Source organism: Trachymyrmex septentrionalis, unplaced genomic scaffold (assembly GCF_001594115.1).
Source record: "Trachymyrmex septentrionalis isolate Tsep2-gDNA-1 unplaced genomic scaffold, Tsep1.0 scaffold17, whole genome shotgun sequence".
Classification (NCBI taxonomy): Eukaryota; Metazoa; Arthropoda; class Insecta; order Hymenoptera; family Formicidae; genus Trachymyrmex; species Trachymyrmex septentrionalis.
The window spans coordinates 1,312,411-1,332,892 of record NW_017304864.1 but is presented as its reverse complement, the minus strand read 5'-3'; the positions used below and the strand labels follow the sequence as shown (position 1 = coordinate 1,332,892).

General features: G+C 41.7%; 2 protein-coding genes across 2 annotated transcripts in view; both read right to left on the bottom strand.

Annotated features, from left to right (window-relative positions):
- Positions 1 to 3,611: 3,611 nt before the first annotated feature.
- LOC108746375 (WAS/WASL-interacting protein family member 1-like) lies at positions 3,612 to 4,262 on the bottom strand. Its single transcript, XM_018483107.1, has one exon. It carries the CDS (start codon positions 4,260 to 4,262, stop codon positions 3,612 to 3,614), a length of 651 nt encoding a protein of 216 aa, XP_018338609.1.
- A 38-nt stretch (positions 4,263 to 4,300) lies between these two features.
- Positions 4,301 to 20,482, bottom strand: part of LOC108746433 (insulin-like growth factor-binding protein complex acid labile subunit) — a 238,114-nt gene continuing 221,932 nt past the window's right edge. Inside the window, exon 5 of the mRNA XM_018483209.1 lies at positions 4,301 to 6,044. Within this exon, the coding sequence (XP_018338711.1) occupies positions 4,374 to 6,044 (1,671 nt within the window). The 3' untranslated portion in view covers positions 4,301 to 4,373. The remainder of the gene's footprint in view (positions 6,045 to 20,482) is intronic.

The window sequence follows — 20,482 nt, the reverse complement described above, 5'->3', positions numbered from 1 at the left end:
CCTCCCGTGAGTGCAAATCAACATGTGTCTTCTGCAAATACTAAATGGTGCTCAATTTCCGTCCGATTTCCGCTGTGTCGCGAAGTTAAACGCCTCCAAGCCTAATCCTAAACCCGCTGCAGATTCTACCCGGCGTCGAAATTCTGCCACTCTCTCTCTCTCTCTCTCTCTCTCCACGCCCAGCAGCAAGCGAGCGATTCGAGTGAGCGAACGGCTGCATCGCGCCGCCGCCGGAGTCGATTCAAGGTGCAGTCACCTTTCTCAGGCCGGGTGACCGTGGAATTCCACTGGGTACACTCGGGCGGAAAAATAATCTCGTTCCGTAAAGTACATCTTCGCCGTACACGTTTCGTTTCTCTCTCTCTCTCTCTCTCTCGCCCATTCTCCGTTCTCTCTCTCTCCTACCCTCCTCCCCTCGCTTTCTCGTACTCTCCACCGCGGCCATTACGCCGGTCGGCGGACTAACTTAAACTCGGCCGCGCCCCGTGCATTTTAATGCAGCCGCGATTTATCAGGGCCACGGGATTTCCGATGTGCCGCTACCGCCGTCGCGGGAATTGCCCTTCCCTCGTGTAATATTGAAAGTAAAAGTGACCGGAAAATTACCCACGTGGCGAGGTATAATCGGGTACCACGATTCGGGGACGATTAAATGGCAGTATTTCGGCGGCGTGCGGACCAGAGGAATTCGGCTCACTGTACCGCGGTGGGAGAGTGCGGAGGGAGGGGAGGGGGGGGAGAGGGGGAAATGTAACCTTTCTCTCGAGGATTCAAACCCTGACGTCGGCAAAACGAATCGTGTCTCTGTTCTCGGTTCCTCCTCATGGGATGCATTGTCTCGCGATTGACAGACGCATTCTACGAGGAACAAAATCGAAATTCGAAAAGTTGTAAAAATAATTATTGTTGATGAGTTTAATTTGTTAATGATAAATTTAATGGATTAATAATTAATAATTATTATTCGTCAATTATCTGTTAATTATTTTCTGTTCCGGAGAAAGAGAGAGAGAGAGAGAGAGAAACAGAGAAAGACGCTAACGAAAGCATCGATAACGAAGGAGATTTTAGAATGTCGCGTTTTAGATCAATCTTTAAATATAAACGCGAATTTGCATTGTTAAATTCATAATGTCAAATCATACCCAATTAGAGTTATTTTTAATCATTTTTGTAAGGCGCCATTGTTCCTACTTAATATTTCATCAATCAAAACAATGAAGTTAAACAGTTTATATCTCAAGAAAATGTATTAAATTTGATCCAAATTTAGTTTATTATTTACTAACAGCGCACATATACAGACGTTTATTGTATTATTATAATTATTATAATTTATTTATTTATTATAATTTATTATAATTAATATGTGGACGATGTTTATTTTAAAACTAACCACGGGAATGAATTAATTTTGACGTGAAAATTAAAAATAATGAAATTTTATTTAACTCAAAAAATTGGGTTACTTCATTGCTCATTTGATATCTAACAGTGGACGATATTACCGCGAGAATTCTCTGACTTCCAGTTAGAGATCGATGTGACCTCACGATCTGAAAGACACTCATCCGTTGGGGAACGAGGGGAACGGACGACGATACCCGCGTATTTTAGAAACCTGCGCGGTTCCTTAATAACAGCGTAAACCTTCTTAAGGTTAAATCCTTAACGCGATCTTATCCTTAACTTACATATCGACCAGAGGAAAAAAAGAAACGACCGTCCTTACATCGCTAATTCGCGTCGCAATATCAGATAATGTTTTGATAGTTTCTCCATCCCCGCAATCCCTTAACGATCGAGGGATCAAATCGTATGCGGATACCCGCTTACCAATCGTCTCTCTTTCTTCCTTTATTTTTCTCTCTTTTCATCTTTAGTAGGCAGGTACCCGGAAACTCCACGACGATCTAGAATTTCTTATAGTTAAAGATAGTCGAGGACGCGTTGACACTAGCTCAACTATACCGTCTCCGTCGTGCCTCTGTACATTGGTGTTTTTATTTAGAAAATAATTCGACCGTTTAGAATATATATATATATATACTTTTTATTTATATATATATCTGTATATGTATATATTTATATAGCTGCGTCCTACGTTACTTATATAATACGTCAATCTCCTCACATATGATACATGTCTCATCTCGCGCGACACGAACTCTCAGTTGCGCGTCCGTCTGGAATAAAACGATCGAGTGGTGATCGATGGATCTTAACGAGTCGCATCTGTTCTTCGAATCATCTGATCTTCGGATCCTCAGAGCCATACGGACTCGTTAAGCTCTCGCCCTCGGATCGGCTTCAAGAATGACTCGGCGTAGACCGATGCGCTATCGAACTTCAGTTTCGATCGAGCTCGGCGGTCTTCAGCACGATCGAGTAGTCGACCGCGCATATAGAATTTTTACGCGTGTATATGTATGTATTGTATGGAACACAACAGACTCCACGTGGCCGGATGGCCCGTCATTTCTGGGAAAGGAGAGGGAAGGAGATCGTGGACCGACCCTGTTTTCCCACGGGTTATCCGCGCGAAGGATTTCCGTTTGGCATCACTCGTCGACAGTGCTGATCTTGTGGTCATCAGTGATAAGACGGACGTGATAAAAATCCTGGCGAAAGTCATTCCGTGTCCGTTGGGTCTTCTTTTCTTCGAGATTCTGAGACGACTCCCCACGGTGACGTGGAGAGGATATTAATCTTCGAGTAGTCGCGCGCGGGAAGATGGGCTTATTAAGGATCGCTTAGGATTACAGACGAGGTGTATAATTTTCGGAATGACATCTCGTTCCGGAAAAGATGCGGCATCTTTTACAGATATACTTAATGCAAAGCTTATCCGCACCTTTTGATTACGATGGGGAGCCTATTGGTTATTTGCTTGTTTGTTGCGTCATTTTACAGGCTAAAAAATTAATTTAAAAAAATTAGAAAAAAACAATTGAAAATTTCGAAAAATATTTCAGATGTTAAGATGTAATCTGCGAAGAATTACTAATATTTAGACTTTACATTAAGCAAGTTATATTACAAAAATCTCATAATTAATGTTCAATATAAGTTTTTCTCCTAATAACGTCATAAAAGCGATTAGATATTGTATCTAAAAGCTCAGTTTCATTTTTTTCCTTCGAAAATACTTAAATAAAAGTATCAACTAACAAATGTCTTTCTAGCACCGATCGTTGGTTTTCGACTGATCGTGAAATTGATGTACGATGGCCGATCCACGATGATACTAATATTTCGATCGATTTCGTATACGAATAGAAGTCTTGAATAAATTGTATATCGTGGCGATATGGCGATCACACTTTAGTGTGATTTTTTTGGTCTCGCTTCTTGATATATTCTTCGTCAGCATGGTCAGCCTTCTTCCCATTTTACTAGTTTTCCTTTTTTTTTTATTACGCGACGAAAGGAATTTTCTTCTGATTAGCCTCCGCTGGTCTCCTTCATCTTTTCAAATTGTCAATTTCTCCATACTATGTGAAACACAACGGAGGAGTCCACGGTAATCATTCGATCACGTCTTTTCTGGACTACAAATCCTGTTTGTGCCGTTTGTCTATCTGCAACGTGTGACGCGTCCGATTTATCATCTACGCTCGGTACGTGCCGATCACGCCCATGTCCAGGTTGTCGCGCAACTCCATCTCCAGTTGGGTCTCCCTGTGCTTGTCGGACCGGTGCGACGTTACCGGTGGCGGTGGTGGAGGTGGCGGCGGACCGCCGTCCCGCTCACGATTCCTTTCGCGAGCGGACGACCTATCTTTCTCTCGCTCTCTCGTGTGATGATGATAGTGATGAGCAGCGTGGCCATTGACCGGCAGAGTGGGATACGAGGACTGGCCGCAGTTGGGCTGATGCCTGGAGGGTAGCGGTGGCGGTGACGACTGATGGCGGCCACCGGCTGGGACTCCGTTTTGAAGTCCGGACTCCAGAGTCCGTATCCGATCGTCCGGCTCTCTGGCAGAGAGTTGCGGTTGCGAATGCGGCGTACGGCGCAAGGAGTGACTGGAGTAATGGGATCTCGCGCTGTTAGATGTGACTCCGTCGATCGACGCTGCGCTCAGCGATGCTGTACCATCGTCTACGACTCCTCTGACTCCTCCTCCCGTTCCGCTACCTCCACCACCTCCTCCACCACCTCCTCCACCACCACCACCACCACCACCACCACCACCTCCTCCTCCTGCTCCGCGGTGACCGGACGCGTTGTTCGTGACGGGCAGCGTCCCCGGGCGGCGCATCTGGCGCGCCGTCTCACCGTCGATGTAGGTGAAGCCCTCGGCGAGGGTGGTGCTGCTATGAGGCAGGAACCAAACTCCACCGGTCCCGGGGCTCGCCGCCCGTAGTTCTAGCTACAGCTCCGTCACCGGTATTGGCTTGATACCGGCTGCTATCTGAGCATGCTGCTGCTGTTGCTGTTGCTGCTGTTGCAGTTGCTGAAGGTGATGATGATGGTGATGCGTGGGCACCGGTTGAGACGGCGGTGTTTGATGATGATGGTGATGATGATGGGCGTGCGCCGAACGGACAATGTATTCGTCATCGGAGAAGGTCTTCTGGTACTCGTGCTCTTTTCGTGATATCGCACGGTTCTTCCACTTGTAGTCTTTGAGCGCGTCTCGCACGCGTCTGCGATATCGGTAGTACAAGAGTATTATGAGACCAAAGAAGAGGCCCAGTCCTGTGGTGCACACCGTCACCAGCAGCACCTGCTTGCGTGAATCCGAGAAGGCGCAGCCCAACTCGTCCGCGGTCATGCCCTTGATGGGCTTGCTCTTGGATTCGGGCGGCTCGGCGCATATCACTGGGCTTGAGTTTCTCGGGACGAGTATCTCAGCCAGCCATAATTGACTGCAGTCACACACTAATGGATTCTCACTGAGATCCAGACGGCGCAATTCGTTCCAAGCGACCAGCGACTCCGAGAATGTGATAAAGGCGTTGTCACGTAGCATTAGATGCCTCAGATTTGGTAAACCGGCCAGAGAACCCTCCTCCATAACAGCCAACCGTTTATTACTGTTTAATACAAGAGTCTCCAGATTAGCGTTGTCCGAGAAGGCTCCCTTCTCCACGGTAGTAAGCAGCTTGGCGCCGGATACATCGAGCTTCTTCAACGTCGATAGACCTTGGAAGGCTCCTGACCGCAGGATCGTGAAGAAGTTCTGGCCTAAGGTAAGCTCCTCAAGGCGTGGCAACACCGCCAACTGTTTCGTCGGTACTTCGCGCAGTTTGTTAGCGCCAAGTTTCAACGTACGGAGGGCATTCAGGCCGCGAAACGCTCCATCGCTGATGTTATCCAGACCGGCGCCCATGATGTCTAGCACCGCCAATTGCTCGAGACCCTTGAACGCGTCGTCCGGCAACGAGGAGAAAGCGTTCCAACCGATGTGAAGCTCGGCGAGGGCATTCAATGGTGCCAGAGCTGGCGATGGAACAGTTCGCAATTGATTATCGTCGAGATACAGCACCCGAAGGGTGCCTAATTTCTGAAACGCGCCTGGTTCCACCTTCGATATGCGATTCTGACCCAAATCAAGCTCCTCGAGCTTCGACAAGTAAGCGAACAGGCCGTTCTTCAGCGTCTCCAGGTAGTTATCCCGCAGATTCAACACCGTGAGGGATTTCAGACCCTGGAACGTCTTCTCGGTCAGCGCCGAGATCTTGTTGTGCTTCAAATGGAGCTCCACAAGGTGTCGTTGAGCGTCAAAACTGCCGTTAGGTATAGTGAACAGGTGGTTGCTGGACAGATCGACGTTTTTCAGATCGCCGTAGAACTGGAAGGCTGCTGCGTCCACGATCTTGATGCGATTCTCCTTCAGCACTATTCGTTGGATGCTGGGATTCAATGCAATAGGTATCACGTCCAGATTGGCGCCCACGCAGGAAACCACTAAGGTGTCATCGTCGCAGGTACAGCCGTTAGGGCAGAAAGTCCGCGCCTCGGCGGTGCCGAGGGCGAAAAGGCCAACCAAGACGAGCAGATGGAGAACGCCGATGACGGTGAAGCTGCGTCGTGACGTCTGCAAAAAATAAACGAGGAAATTTTGATTAATTTACCTGATAAAAAACTCTTACTAGGGAAGCAGCAAATAAATACTGCGATAGTTATACACTTGAATCTCTTTTATACCATCAAGAATAATTTTCGAATAAAATTCGCGCGTTAATTCAAGACCCATTCAAGTTTCGTCCACTCAAGAATCACTGTGTGGAGAGTGCAGTGGACAAATTCCCCGAGTCTACGTCTAGCGTAGAACGCTGTCGACAGTCGCCTCGGGGAATCGATACCGTCTGGTGCACACCGCACCCAATTTATGCCGGTTTTACGACAAGAGCGTTGAATTATTTTCCGTGGAGCTCACCGCGCCGTGGCCAACGAGCAGCAACGTGCTCGTTCATTCTCTCTCTCTCTCTCTCTCTCTCTCTCTCTCTCTCTCTCTCTCTCTCTCTCTCTCTCTCTCCCTCTCTCTCCCTCTCTCCCTTTCTCCGCGCTCGTAACGTGAGGGTGAAGTTATTTCCGTTTTCGTTGGCCGCGATCGCGCACGTAGGTGCGAAATTAAGCCTGCCGCGCGCAGCTGAAACGCTCCACTGGCTAAATTATATCCGGAAATACGAGCGCCCGCGGCTGTTCCGCGGATAATAAGCTCCCGGGGCGTAAAAACTTCTATTCAAGGTGGAAACGCCTGAGCACGCCGTCGCCGTCCGGACGAGTCCGAGCGCGCCGTCCGGCCCCAAGTACGCCGTAAAATCTAACCGGGATGGCTGATCCCCGAAATGGGCGAAGACGCTCGGCGTCGTTTCGGACGGAAAGAAAGCTGGTTCTCCTCGGCAAGAAAAATTCGATATCGACCCAGACGGGTCCTGATATAGGCACTATGTCAATCGGATGAAGCTGGGGTATATACTCTCGCATGTTCCGAATTTAACGAAATCACCTCTGGTGATGTTTTCCTTTCTCTCTTTGCCAAGGTGCCTCAATGCGACTAGCGATCTATACTACCATAACATTGTTAATCTCCGGTGGACTAGGTAGGGTGTGACACCTCCCCCCCCCCCACAAGAGAGATGTAAACTTCTAACTTTTTGAAAAATACTGCGCGCAAGTTACCGTTTTATGTAGCTGGAGTTGCCTGTAATACTAAATTAGTATACTTATGATGAAGTGTACCATGAGGTACGAGACACCCTACACGGTTCGCCATGTTGATTTTTTTCACCTGGTTCGCGAAAGGTTAAACGCGATCTTTACGCGCTTCACGTAGTTTCAATCCTCGCGCGCGGTACAAAGCGAGTTTCTATCGGATCAAGCAGATTCAATCAAGATTGCCGGTGATCTGATGGATTGCGTTCAGCCTCGTTTATCTGGAGATTCATCATTCATGCACGATCACGGGAACGCGATTCGATTGATAAGAGTATTTTTCTTGCGATAACAATCCGGGTCAACAGAAGTCTAAAAATCCAGCGAAATCGATCGTCCGGCGTGACAGTCACACGAAAATGCCGGGAATATTAACGGCGTTTCGAGAGAGAAAGAGAGAAAAAAAAAAGAGCTCGCATGATTTACGCGTACGGAAGGATTTATTTCGAAAACTCGCCTCGTCTCGTCGGAGACCAGTGTCGGCACTGATGCACTCCGTATGTCCGTATTAAGCCACATATATATTGTACATTGCTCAGGAATTATAATACCAATGTATGTGTGTGTATCAACATGACGGATGTCCTAAAACTAAATCTAAGAGATATATTTACCCTTTAAGACTATTTTCGTGCAACGTGAACGACGAAATGTTTAACAAACTCCCAAGAGAACAAGTGGGCAAGTGTATTTTCAAACACTCTTCTCGAGCGGAGCAGAAATTTGCGAGACTTTAATTGCCGAGTTGCTCAATGAGTTGAAGTATAAACTGATTGAGCGTAGTTGGACGAAGGCAGGTATTTGCTCTCGGACGGTCCAAAGCAAATCTGGAGCACGTGGAGTCGGAATACCCCCTTTCGCGTATAAGTACGCCATACATAACGGGCGACTTTACATACGTTTCAGCGCGGACTGCGCTAATCCGCGCGACGAAATATGCGAGCCGCGCAGGGAAACGCGTCCGGATATTCGCCGGCGTATCACTGCCGCGCGTGTCGGTGCGCGTATTAAAGCTAAAAACGGTCGCGTCATTAGGAAAGGATTATGCGATCCCTGCGAAAACGCGGAACTTCCGCGCGTCCTCCACGCGCGTATGACCCCGTTACTCGTTTCTCATTTCACCCGTATTACGCGGCATCACGAGTTCCGGCCGTTATTAATGAGGTTTTAGGCCACAAATAGACTTTTCCTCGTTCTCCCTCGTCTCCTCATTCGTCGTTTATCTTCTTTAATTTGAATAAAAAAGATAATGATTTTAATAAGGAAGAACCAAATACTACTGTTATCCTCGGCAAATCGGTACATCCCAAACGGGAATTATCTATCAATCATTTTTATTAGAAAGAGATTTGTTATGTGAGATTTATTATGCGCAGAATACTTGCAAACCCGCGTCTTCGAAGAAGAAATGCCTAGTACCTTTTATTATCTAAATTGAAAGCGCTAACTTTTGCCTTCTTACAATTAGTATAGTTTTTGTAATTATGGTAGGATACTTGATTCTACATTTCTCCTCTTATTACTTCAGTTAATTTTAGATAATATATTACTATATATCTACATTTCTATCCGCACCAAAAGACTCTCCACAGAACACAATAAATTTCTGTCTAGGTCAGTCTCACTATATCTCTCCCTCTTTCTCTTTCTCTTTCTCTCTTTCTCCGCATTACCTACATATTCATTATTTTCAATTAGTCGTTCGGCTCATTGCTATAAATCACTGTTGTATTTTTTGTAATATTTCCATGCACGTTTTCTCTAATCTCATTACTTCGTTCATTTCGATTTCGCTTCAATTATCGTGCATCTGTATGCGGAGTATTTATTTAAAAATTTTTCTGATGCTCTCTTTCATACAGATACGAACTATATTCTTACACAGTAAAAAATCTTTTATTTACGTTAACCGGTTCTAAAATTTTTATATTGAATTTTTAACATATCTGAGTGTCAATTTTACAAGTTTACTTGTACATAATATAATTGTGCTCATTCAAATATCGCGTGTTAAATTGATATTCAACATTTCTCAGTATTAAAATAACACAATTTAAATAAATTGAATAAATGAACAAATAATGTAGAAATAATCTATTGCCTTAAAACAATTTTAAGATAAACGAATAAAATGCACGTGTTAATTTAACATGTTACAAATATTAATTGTTATACAATTACAATTCGTTTACAAATTTGTGTCAGTATTATACATTCATTATTTTAAATATAATATTTGTATTACTTTCTGACATAGGTATTCATCTAGTCGTTAAATTGATGACAAAAATTAGGGGGATCCTTTGAGATATATGGAATGTGTTAAATTTAACACAAATTTGTCAACTATGTACGGTTTTCGACAATCGAAATAACCGTACAAATATATATATTAGGTTGAGTAAAAAGTCATCGCGTATTTTTTAGCTCAAAGTTGTATATACAATATCTTCGTCAATAATGAATGAAATTCAAATTTAAAAAAAGGGTTTTAAAGCTTGAAATCTCTACTTTTAAAAGCTTATCACATTTTTTAAGTTTATATGAGTTTGATAATTTTTACATACCAAAAACTACGAGCTGAAAAAGACGAAAAATTTTCTTCTCACTTTGTGGATTTGTAACGTGTCCAAAACGAATTTGAGAAAATTTTCGATTACCTATCGTGAAAGCTTGATACTTTCCCTACAAAATCGTTTTTTTTTAATATTCCTACGACTTTTGATTACTGAGTTATCGCGGATTAAATAAAAGAATTATTTTGACTTTAATTGCTCATAACTCCATTAAAAATTGTCGTATCGTATAATTTAAAAAAGAGATTTTTAAAGCTGAAACTTTACTCTATTAAGATATATTTATATTGTTGGTAAGAAAGTAATTGCGGTTTTTACTGATAGATGTCTTTTAAAAAAACGCGATGACTTTTTACTTAACCTAATATTTATTTCTTCAGTCTTTTAAAACTTCCGTTACTTCTATCCCGTTTGTTCTTCTTAAAACTTCCAACAAACTTATCGACGAAGTGATGTTATCAATGTATAGTGCCGCGTGAACCGACAGGTTAGAGACCATCCGCGTCTCGATATTATTTATGCAATTCGGGGAGGCCGCCGTTGGCAGGTAGAGAGCGACTCATCGGCGTGCACGAGGCGCGAATTACGTATGCGACAACATGCGGTTGGAATCGGAATACCGGTGTCCGATTCAGACGTCATCGTCTGCTGCGGAGACAACCGGAGAAATTAATAGAGCAACGTGTAATAACCACCGCGAATAATCATGCCAGTTGGTCTCGCCGCCCGTGTCTCGTGCCATCGCATATCCATTTAGTTTCGAGTAAAAAGCATAGTTCACATATGTTCACATTTCTTTGTTGTCGTACTCTTAGTATTGTTCGAGATATTATATGTCTTTCAAATGCGATGCTTTCACTAGGTAACCTACTTATTTATCGAAAGATTCAATGTTAAACTGAAGACTCTCAAGTAAGAGTCTCATCACTTTTAATTGTTTCCTAAGAACAATCTTGAATTAAATAAACGCGGCGAAATATTACAACATTTGGGCACGTTTCTTATAAATATAAATTGGTAAAAGTTTTTCTTGCATGTTTCGCAAGGTGACGAGATATTTTGCTATAATGCAAATAATAGTTTGTAATACTTTATGATTATCACGTTCTTTAAGTGCTTAATAAACGGCTTCCCATATATTCTACGATACAAAGCAAAATATTGTCGCCACATTTGTCTCGACTGACCGGACTCTTGCTTGAGGATTTTTACATTAAACATTAAGGATGGTTCAAAAACTCAGATGGAGCTCTTCCCTCCGACTTTACCTTTGCTAAATAAGAAGCGACTTCAAAATGAAGACGAGTATTTAAAGTTTTTCCAGCCAGATCCGAAATATTCCGTTAAGAATCTTTTTTTAAGTCGAATTCCTTAGTACTTCTATTTTACATTTCATGAGATAGGCATTTGAATTTCCACGCAAGAATTTCCTCAGTCCAATGGATTGAGCAACTATATTCCGTAGTTAAGCATCTTATCCCATCTACATTTCTAAACACGAGGTAGAATTCCGTATAAGCTATGGTCGACGCGCGGGATGTATATGAGGTATATATCGTCGTCGATAACGAGTTTAGCGTATCGCGCACGACGTGACGGATTCCTCTTCGCTCCTAGCAAATGATTTGCGCCCTTTCCTCGAAAAAAGATGAAATATGTTTTTTCTCCTTCAGCCGGGATCCCATATCCGACCGGAGGAATTTTGTTAAAAGTTGTCGGGGTCGTTTTTGCGTTGCGTCACTCGAGCTTTAATCAACGCGCCGCGAAGAGGCGCCCATAACGCGCTTATAAACGCAGTTAATTATCATCATGGCGTAATCAGCTCCGGCTCTGTGCGGCAAAACCATCAATTACCACGCGTGCAAAACTATTCTGCAAACGATCGCCAAGTCTGGCCGTTTACTTCTCCGATCTTTTTCTCCTACCCCGTTTATTGGAGGAAACGAAATATCACTCGGAGATTTTATTCGAGCATGCCATTTTCCGAAAAGCGAGATTTACATTTATTCGTCCGCTTTATACACGAAACGCTTTCGCGCGCGCGCACCGGACAGATTTACATTTATTTATACGAATGTTTACGGCGGCATTTCAACCTATTTTCCGTCTCGCTCTGTCGTTATCTTTTTCCCTTTTTTCTTTCTATTTTTTTTTTTTTTTTACGCTCGCGTCGTTCGCCACTGCAGAAACGCGAATTATACGGGCTCTCGAACGAAACACCTGATCGATATCGTGGCGTATCATGTGACAATTCTTTTTTCTATCACAGCGGAACGACTGCCGTCGCGCACGGCACTGAAACGCAGTCGCCAACATATTCATGCAACGTGAAAATTGTTTATTTATTTATTTATTTTTTTTTTTTCAAAGATACATTCGCCCGAGTCTTTTGAGCTGGAACGTTCATTCGTTGCTTATGAATTTATCCTCGCCGGTGTCGAAAGTGTCACCACGTGCGTATGCATCACGCAAATTCGACTTGTTATCTTTTTCCACGTTCCGACTAGCTTCGCTATTCTCACTCATTAGTCAGTTGCACTAAACAAAGAAAAAGATAAAGAGTGTGAAGTGCGTATCGTATTTGTCGCGTTTGTCGCATGCTGTCGAATTGGCTCCTCGTATTTCGTTTGCACTGCAAAATACAGGAGAGGAAGTAACGCGTTATTTGTAACGTCGTTATTGTAACTCTTTTTTAATAACGATTTAATAACTTTACAATTTTCCATAACGTAACAATAATGATGGGGAAAGTCATTCATTTTAAAGTAATTCGTTATCATTATGCGTTGCTCATTAAAAAAAGTGTAACGAGTTATTCTTCAAAAGTCACTTTTCCAACCGCGACATGTCGTTATCGACGTGAAATATTGTAGTCATTACCAAACCGTTATTGTAAAAAAAAAGTAAAAATAATTGTAACGACGTTACAAGTAACGACGTCACTTCATAGTTATTACTTTCCTGATAAAATATATAGCGTAAACGTAAAATAGCAATAAAAATATGATGCAATCTTGGATTCGTATAGATTCGGAACATAAATATTAGCTATTTTCCGATCGGTGCGACTATGCATCCCGATAGGACGTAAAATATGCGAATTGAATTGGAGCCGCTGGGTCGAAAAGGGTTAATCGTTCCCGGATAACCGGCGTGAGAGAATACGCCAGACATCTCGACTTATCGCTCGCACTAATCATAACGCAGTAGTCGCGAGGCGGGGTGAAACGGGATGGAATATAACGTCACGCCCAGCCCTCGTTTCAGGGTGAATACGTCGGGTTTAACTCGATGTAATTAGCGATTACAGATTACCCTTTCGTCCATTAGCATGGGCCGCGATATGCGCTCGGCCTCTCTGTTCATGTAAATGCGTCGCATACATACAGATTAGGCGTTTCACCGGAAACCGGAGCTCCGAGCCGGCCTGCTGTGTGCGTTCGCAATGAGCCTGATGCCTCGACGAACTACCCCCAGAACTACCCCCAATTTCCTAAAGCCACACCGCTTTCGTACGTCTCGCTCCCTTTCGTTCCTGCGATCGTTCTTATTTTTCAAGACGCGTTTGTTCCAAGAGCGACGAGAAACACTCGTATCGATTTTGAAACACGCGCTCCTATTTTGGGGCGTAATTAATTTGATCAAATTTATCGACGATCCGGACGCGACTGCGAATGTTTGCCGTTTCGCGTTTGTACATCGGTGTGCTCTTTATGACTATTGCAAACGGAATTTATATCGGCGAGTAATGACCGGAGTTTGTATTGCGTTTTATTTGTTCATGCATACCACTGATTAAATAATGTAAAACATGTAAATAATTATGCCATAATTATGTTTACTTACTATCTTTTTGCATTAGCGTTTGGCGAATAAGAGAAATATAGTATCAGTATCATTAATAGTGCCGTTGATTTCGGTAACATTTCAAGCTGTAATCACTTCGAAAATGGTTCGTGTAAATGAAGAGGGTTTCGCCGAAAAGGGATTTACGCACGGTGACAAGAATTAAATAAATCCTAATCTTATTAGGATGAAAGCGGTCAATTTTCTTGTGCCACTAAATTGATGTCGTCAGCTGTGGATTTAACGAGCGTATGTTACTAACCGCTTTGCGGCCGAACCCTTTTAATCACACGTGCGAAATACACATTCGATGGGTGACCATTAAATGGACGACTTCCATATTTCAAAATTACTCGGTAAACGAACTTCCCGTTCGCTTGAAAAATGTATTCGATTTTTCACCGCAGCCGTCGATAAAAATCAACCCAGCACATAACGTTAATTACGTATTCACACATAACACGAGGTATCCTCACTTAACATATTTCACAAACCCTCTATCATCTTTAGCGAAATAAAGATACGCAACAGATTATGTTTTAAAATGTTTACAACAACAGACTACTTTTTTCATAATATTCGAGAACCGTGGGAAAATTATCTGCTTTCGACAATCATGGATCTTCAATTAACCCGGAAATAGTCGCTGGGATGTTTTTATATTCCAGCGACAACGAGAAAATGTGAATTTGTAAAATATTGTTTTGTATGAGTATTTGTTAAACATATTTTCTTTCTTTTTTTTAGTAACTAATATTTACGGACCTTTTAAATGTTTAAATATACAATTCCATCGAAAGTCCGAGATAAAAAAAACATTATATTAAGTAAAATCTTTATTTTTTTAGAAATTGTGTCATAATAAACTATTTACGTATTTATTTTATTTAATAACTGTTTGGTTTTACTAACTTTTCTCAGAAAATTATGATTAAATCTATATCCACAATTCTAAAACACTAATAAATCGAAAAACAGCCAACAATATGATGGTTAATAATAGTGATTTTAATTAAGATAGAAAAACACGCCAGATGATCATTTACGTCAAAAAAAAAAAAAAAAAAAAAAAAAATTAGGTGACCACTCCCGGATTAATCTCTAAAATCCATCACTGCTAGAGTCACGTCGTATTTCAACTTTATTGTCAAGAAAAATATGCTCTCATTTTTTTACAGGTTTTTTTTATTACCTTCCGCGCGACGTATGTCGAGCAGGTTATCATTTTAAGGTTTAATCGTTACGAAAACCGCAATTCGGCTTGACGCAATCCGGGTATTAGCGACAAAAAAAAATGCAACAATCCAACATCCTTTTTCATTTCGTTAACGGATCAGTCATTGTACCGTGATCACGGTACTGTCACGCCATTTCGCGCTACACGCAGACACGTGTGATTTTTTTCCCTCAACCTGGCCTGTTAAGGGTTAATATCTCGTTCTATCCTCTCGACGCTCGACGTCGCCCCGGGGCGGCGGCGCTCGTCCGATGCTTGGACGCGAGCGGTATTTGCAACGCGCAGATTTCGCGTTTACAAACGGGCCCCGGACGTGCAAAACGCGCGGGTGTGCGCGGAAATGGAATTCGCTTTTTGCGCGCGGCGCGAAGAACACGAGAGAGCTCGGCCTGGCCGGTGGCGTAACTGAGTAAACGTGCAACCAGAGGCAAGTTTGAAGTTTAAGTACGCATCTCCGCGCCTCTTCCTCCTGCGAACACGTACTTTTTACCTCGCAAAGCTTGCCCGAACTTTTTCTTCGAACGGCCATTTATTTGCAATTTATTTCCACTACATGCACGACAGAAAAGTGTTTTGACAATGCGTTAAATAATATACGGAGAAAGAAATTAAACTCGACGATGTTAATACGTCTCGAGTTTAAATCTATGATTTAGATATTTTTATGTATTTTCTATTTATGAATTCCTTCGTAAGAATAGAGAATATATATCACGATGCACTATTTCTTACTGCAACTCGTAAAATTGAAATATTTGTAAAATTTAAAATTTGTTAAATTTCATAGTTTAATTTCGTACATTTATGCAGATTTCATGATATTATTTTGCAATAATAATTTCGCTTTGTTTTAAAGAAAGAACTGAATTTCTGCGAAGATATTGTTGCTCTTTATGATTGAAATCAAATTCATTTTTCTACAGAAACTTGTGAAAAATATACAATATTGATGAATAGGATACGTGATACTATCGAGAAATTTGATAAATTTCTTTGCATCCCTCTACCATAGTTACATCACCGGGCTTGACCTCTCTTAAGTTTTTGATGTGGTTGGGCGGGCGCTTTTCCATTCTTTACCCGCGATTTACGTGGTCCAGTAAGGCCTGAAGGCGAAGTTTCACCGTGCAAAATTTCGTTCGTGACTCGCTATAATTTATCGAGTAGAATAGAATAACAATTTATGATACCCGAACAGCTAACGGTCCTTCGAGAGTTTTAGTGAAATTTTACATAACATTTTGCGAAACAGTTTTGGCATTACCAGGCACGGGGATATCCAAGGGAATAGAAGATATTTTATCTGCAAACATGGCGGCAGATATTCCTCTCCGGAGGCTACGTTAAAGCTACTAATTAGTAGCAGATTAAGCCGTTAGTGCTGCAAACTAATTTATGTTTCATCTTATTAATTTATACGTAAGCGATTAGATTGAAACAAAATATTTCATATATGAAACAATTCTTGAAGAAATACGTAATAAATTCTATTTCTTTGATAATCTTATATCATTGTTGTTATTATTCTTATTATTATTATCATTTTTACTATTATCATTATATTTATCTTTGTCATGATATTCCTAGTGATGATGTTGGAGCTCCTGGAGATATAATAAACGTCTTACTCTCATCCTAAAATTCTCCATGGAAAAGGACGATGATATTGCGGGAAAAGCGCACGACTGCAATTGTACGGGATGCTACCGCGACGATGCGAACTCGTCGTCGTCGTCGTCGTCGTCGTCGTCGTCATCGTCGTCATCTCGAATCTCGAGTGTGCGGAGCATTTGCATTTCTATCTTTTTCCTCGAGCAGGTCTCCATTTTCTGTGCCAGCTAAATTCAAAGAGCCATTACTTTCGTGATGCGAGCGACGGAAAGACCGTTCGCCGGAACCTGTCTTTCAGACGAGCGATCCGCGACCATGATATCGATCCGATCGATAGAATCCTATACCTGGGAACGCGGAAGTCGATCGGGTCTTCTAAGGAGGAGTCTTCGCTGACACCTTTTTCGCCTCAGCTAATTCGTAGCTATTCGTCAGGAATCGGCAAAAAAGAGAGAGAGAGAGAGAGAGAAAGAGAGCGATTTGAATAACCATTATTAGAATATAACCACTTTTAACGTAGCGATTCTCAATTTTTCAGACTTTCCACGACGTTGCTTTCCTTTTATTTAAATAGCGATAATAAGTTGCACGCTTCGTGACCACATTGAAGATAAGAATCTAATAATAGCTACCAAATGAGTGAAATAATTTCAACCAAATGTTCGGAATTAATATAATCAAAAACTTAGCGTTTAATTGAATTAATAAACGCTACTTTTGCTCTTCTAAATTCTTCTAATATTCTTCTAATATTTGGTAATTATTATCAAACTCTTAGTTACTTTACTATTATTATATTTAGTACGCGCTAAATATTAGATTAATATGCTAAATAAAAAACATTTGCTATTAGTTATCATCAAGCCTTTTCTCGATGTATAACTCGATCTTTTTCTCTTAATTCGAAGAGCGAAAATTTACTTTTCCGCGTTTTCGCTTGCAGATAAGATTCAACGGTATTGCGAGAGTGTGCACCGCTTGCTTATTCAAAACACGATACGACAACGCACGATCGATCTTAGACGACCTTATCGACTTCATCACGTTCCTCTAACGAGTAGGCAACGGATGCACGGGAAACTTCGCGTTTCTTTTTTTTTTTTTTGTAATTAAATCTCGGAACAAGCCAAAAGCAAAGCACTTCGAATGGGAATTGTACGCGCGAAACGAGTTTGTGGCCGTTTTTCGCTACGAAACGGCCGAGTGTAAACGAATAAAAGACTCGCGCGGCGATCTTTACCCACGCGCCTCAACCTTTTTGTTTGTTTCTTCTTTCCACTCTCTCTTTCTCTCTCTCTCTCTCTCTTTTTTATTTAATCCCGAAGAGTAATCCGCCGTCGAGGCTGAAACCGCTGAACTTTCGAGCACTTTGATACGCGACCGGAGTGCGCTGACCGCGTTAACGACGCCCTTTGACCCTTCGAGCCGCCCCGTCGCGTTGAATACTACCCCTCGGGGCATCTGCAGCGTTTATGCCAAAAATTCGAGCGAGAATATTACACTGCGTATTACCCCGTCGCGGTGAGCTATTGTAACTTTTGATGTAGATATCGCTCGGTCATTTTTTATTAGAGGACACAAGAGGCCTTTGATACATCAGGTCAGTGACACTAAATCGTTAATCGAACTCGGTTATACCAGATGCAATCATTTTGCAACTACATACTCATAAAAGTCGCAATTTTATATAAATTTTTTTGTTTTTCTAAAAAGAGATACACGAGCAGAACGGTTTTGCTGGAGTATCTAAAAATAATTTTGTTATAGACCATCTAAATGAATTCAAACTGATTAGAAAACCTGTTCACAGCATTATTCATCGTAAGCGAGATTCCCATAATTATTTTAACGATCCAACAAAATTATTTTTTTATCTGTATCTAACTAAGTTTTTCAATTCTCACAGCAAAATCGTTCTTTTCTTTTTAGAATTCTTTACCTTGAGCAGTTTGTATCCAGCACAAAAGATATTATCTTTCCATTTCCCGTAACGTGCGCTTATAATTCTTCTTATTATGTTTAATCTTAATTTTACTCAGTGCTGTAATACTTTTACGTGAAGTGTCTCGCGTGGGCTTAAATGGTTGTGCAACGCGAGAAATAACAGTTTCCGTCCACGCTCACCGGATCCGCCCGGCGATTTTAATTCGCGCGTAAATATGCATATACTCTGCGGTACCTTTAAATGGCCCGGGCGCATCTACGGGGTCGTCTAAAAAATTACCGTCCTCTGTAAATTTAATTAAATCGCGTACATGTCCGAAAGGCGACACTTAATTGAAGCCCGCGCACCTGCGCGCGTCTCAATTAAGTCTCGCAATTACGCTTCGTATTTTTTTCGGCTTGTCTCGTAACTCGCCGGTCGATAACTCGCGGTGCCTCGTCGTGGTCGAAAACTCCTCTGCGCTACAACGTGACTATTGTTTCATTACCGAAATTGATGATACTTGTTCCAAAATCATAATCCCACGAACACCCTGCATAACGTACGTTAATTTTGATAGTGTCATGAACAGACCGATGAAGCACGAACGGCGACATGGCGATGGGGAGATTATTACGCAGTCAAAAAGTGGCTCGTGCCCGTAGCGATGCAATACATTAAATTGCCATTTGTTTACTTTACGAGATGTATGAATGTATAATCATTAGTTTGAACGTACATACATGGAAAAATGATTTTGCTTCTCTAAACATTTAGTTAGATACAGATCTGAAAATAATTTTGTTGGGTCAAAATACGTAGAGGTCGCAAATAATGCTTCAAATGATTTTGATATTTTAGCAATTTTAGTCTTAATGTTTTACATAATTCTTTTGATCCAATAAAATTATTTTTCTCTGTATTTACAGAGAAAGGATTTTGTTAATTTTATAAGCCACCAATACCTTTAACAAATGAGTTGTAGATAGTAACAAATAATTGTTTTAATATTTGTTGTAATTGATACTAATTTGTGATTAACACTTATCCCAAAAAAATTATTAGTAATAAAAGCAATTTGTGTAAAACCTAACCTATTTTTCGATAAACTTTTATTTGCTAGCAATACTACTTATTTTGATTTATATTCTAAATTGTGTATTATTTGTTACATTAATGAGTAATGAGAAATTATTCGCAACAATAACCGACTGTACCAAATCATCACATTTGTCATCCCTTTTTTTGTTCCTACAACAAACACATTTCTCTCTCAGTGTAAATTTAGATACTAGTAGTAAAACCGTTTCTTCCATGTATATAAATAATAAATGATTCTTTTCTTAAAATAAAGCGGACTTTTCCTTTCTGTATCTTTTTGTCTACGGAATAAGCACATGTTCAGGATAAGAATGAGCTAAGACGAACTCTCAGTCAAGATTTTGACTCACGATCAAAATGTTCCGAAGTTGCAAATCGCGTACAAATGTTTCCAATTTATTTCATAGATTTGTTGAGCGTCGTGTTTCTCCAACTACTGCGTTTTCGCGAGATGTCCTCACCAGTTCCGCTGGTCGGCCTTTTACCGATCCTGCCGACTCCACATTCTCCGGTCCATCCGGGCAATCGTCGCGCTCAATCATCTGTCAGCGATGCATATATCGACTGTGTGCACCGAGCGTTACTCACTGCACAATGATATAGTCGTACCGCGCCGACAGGCTCGGCTCTGTATGCCAGTCGATTGGATAATGATATCCTTGTCCCTGATTCGGGAATCGGTCCCACCGGACGGCCGGCTGTTCGTCGAATGTCCTGCTCGAATTTCGGCGATCGCGCGAAAATGGCTAATTTTTCGCGCCGTCCGATTTACTCTCTCTCTCTCTCTCTCTCTTTCTCTCTCGACCATTTGAATTAATTCCCGCGTGTTTCGGACATGTCCACCGCTACGAATTACGCTTATCAGCTTGCAGATGAGCATTGAAACATATACTCGATATTAACGTATCTGATTAAACCCTTGACGTTTTCCGCCAACGCGATTCTGTTGACAAAGCGTTACGAGGGGACAATTTTTTAGTTTAGCTTCCTTTTTCAATTGAAAATTTTTTCGCCCTATTTCA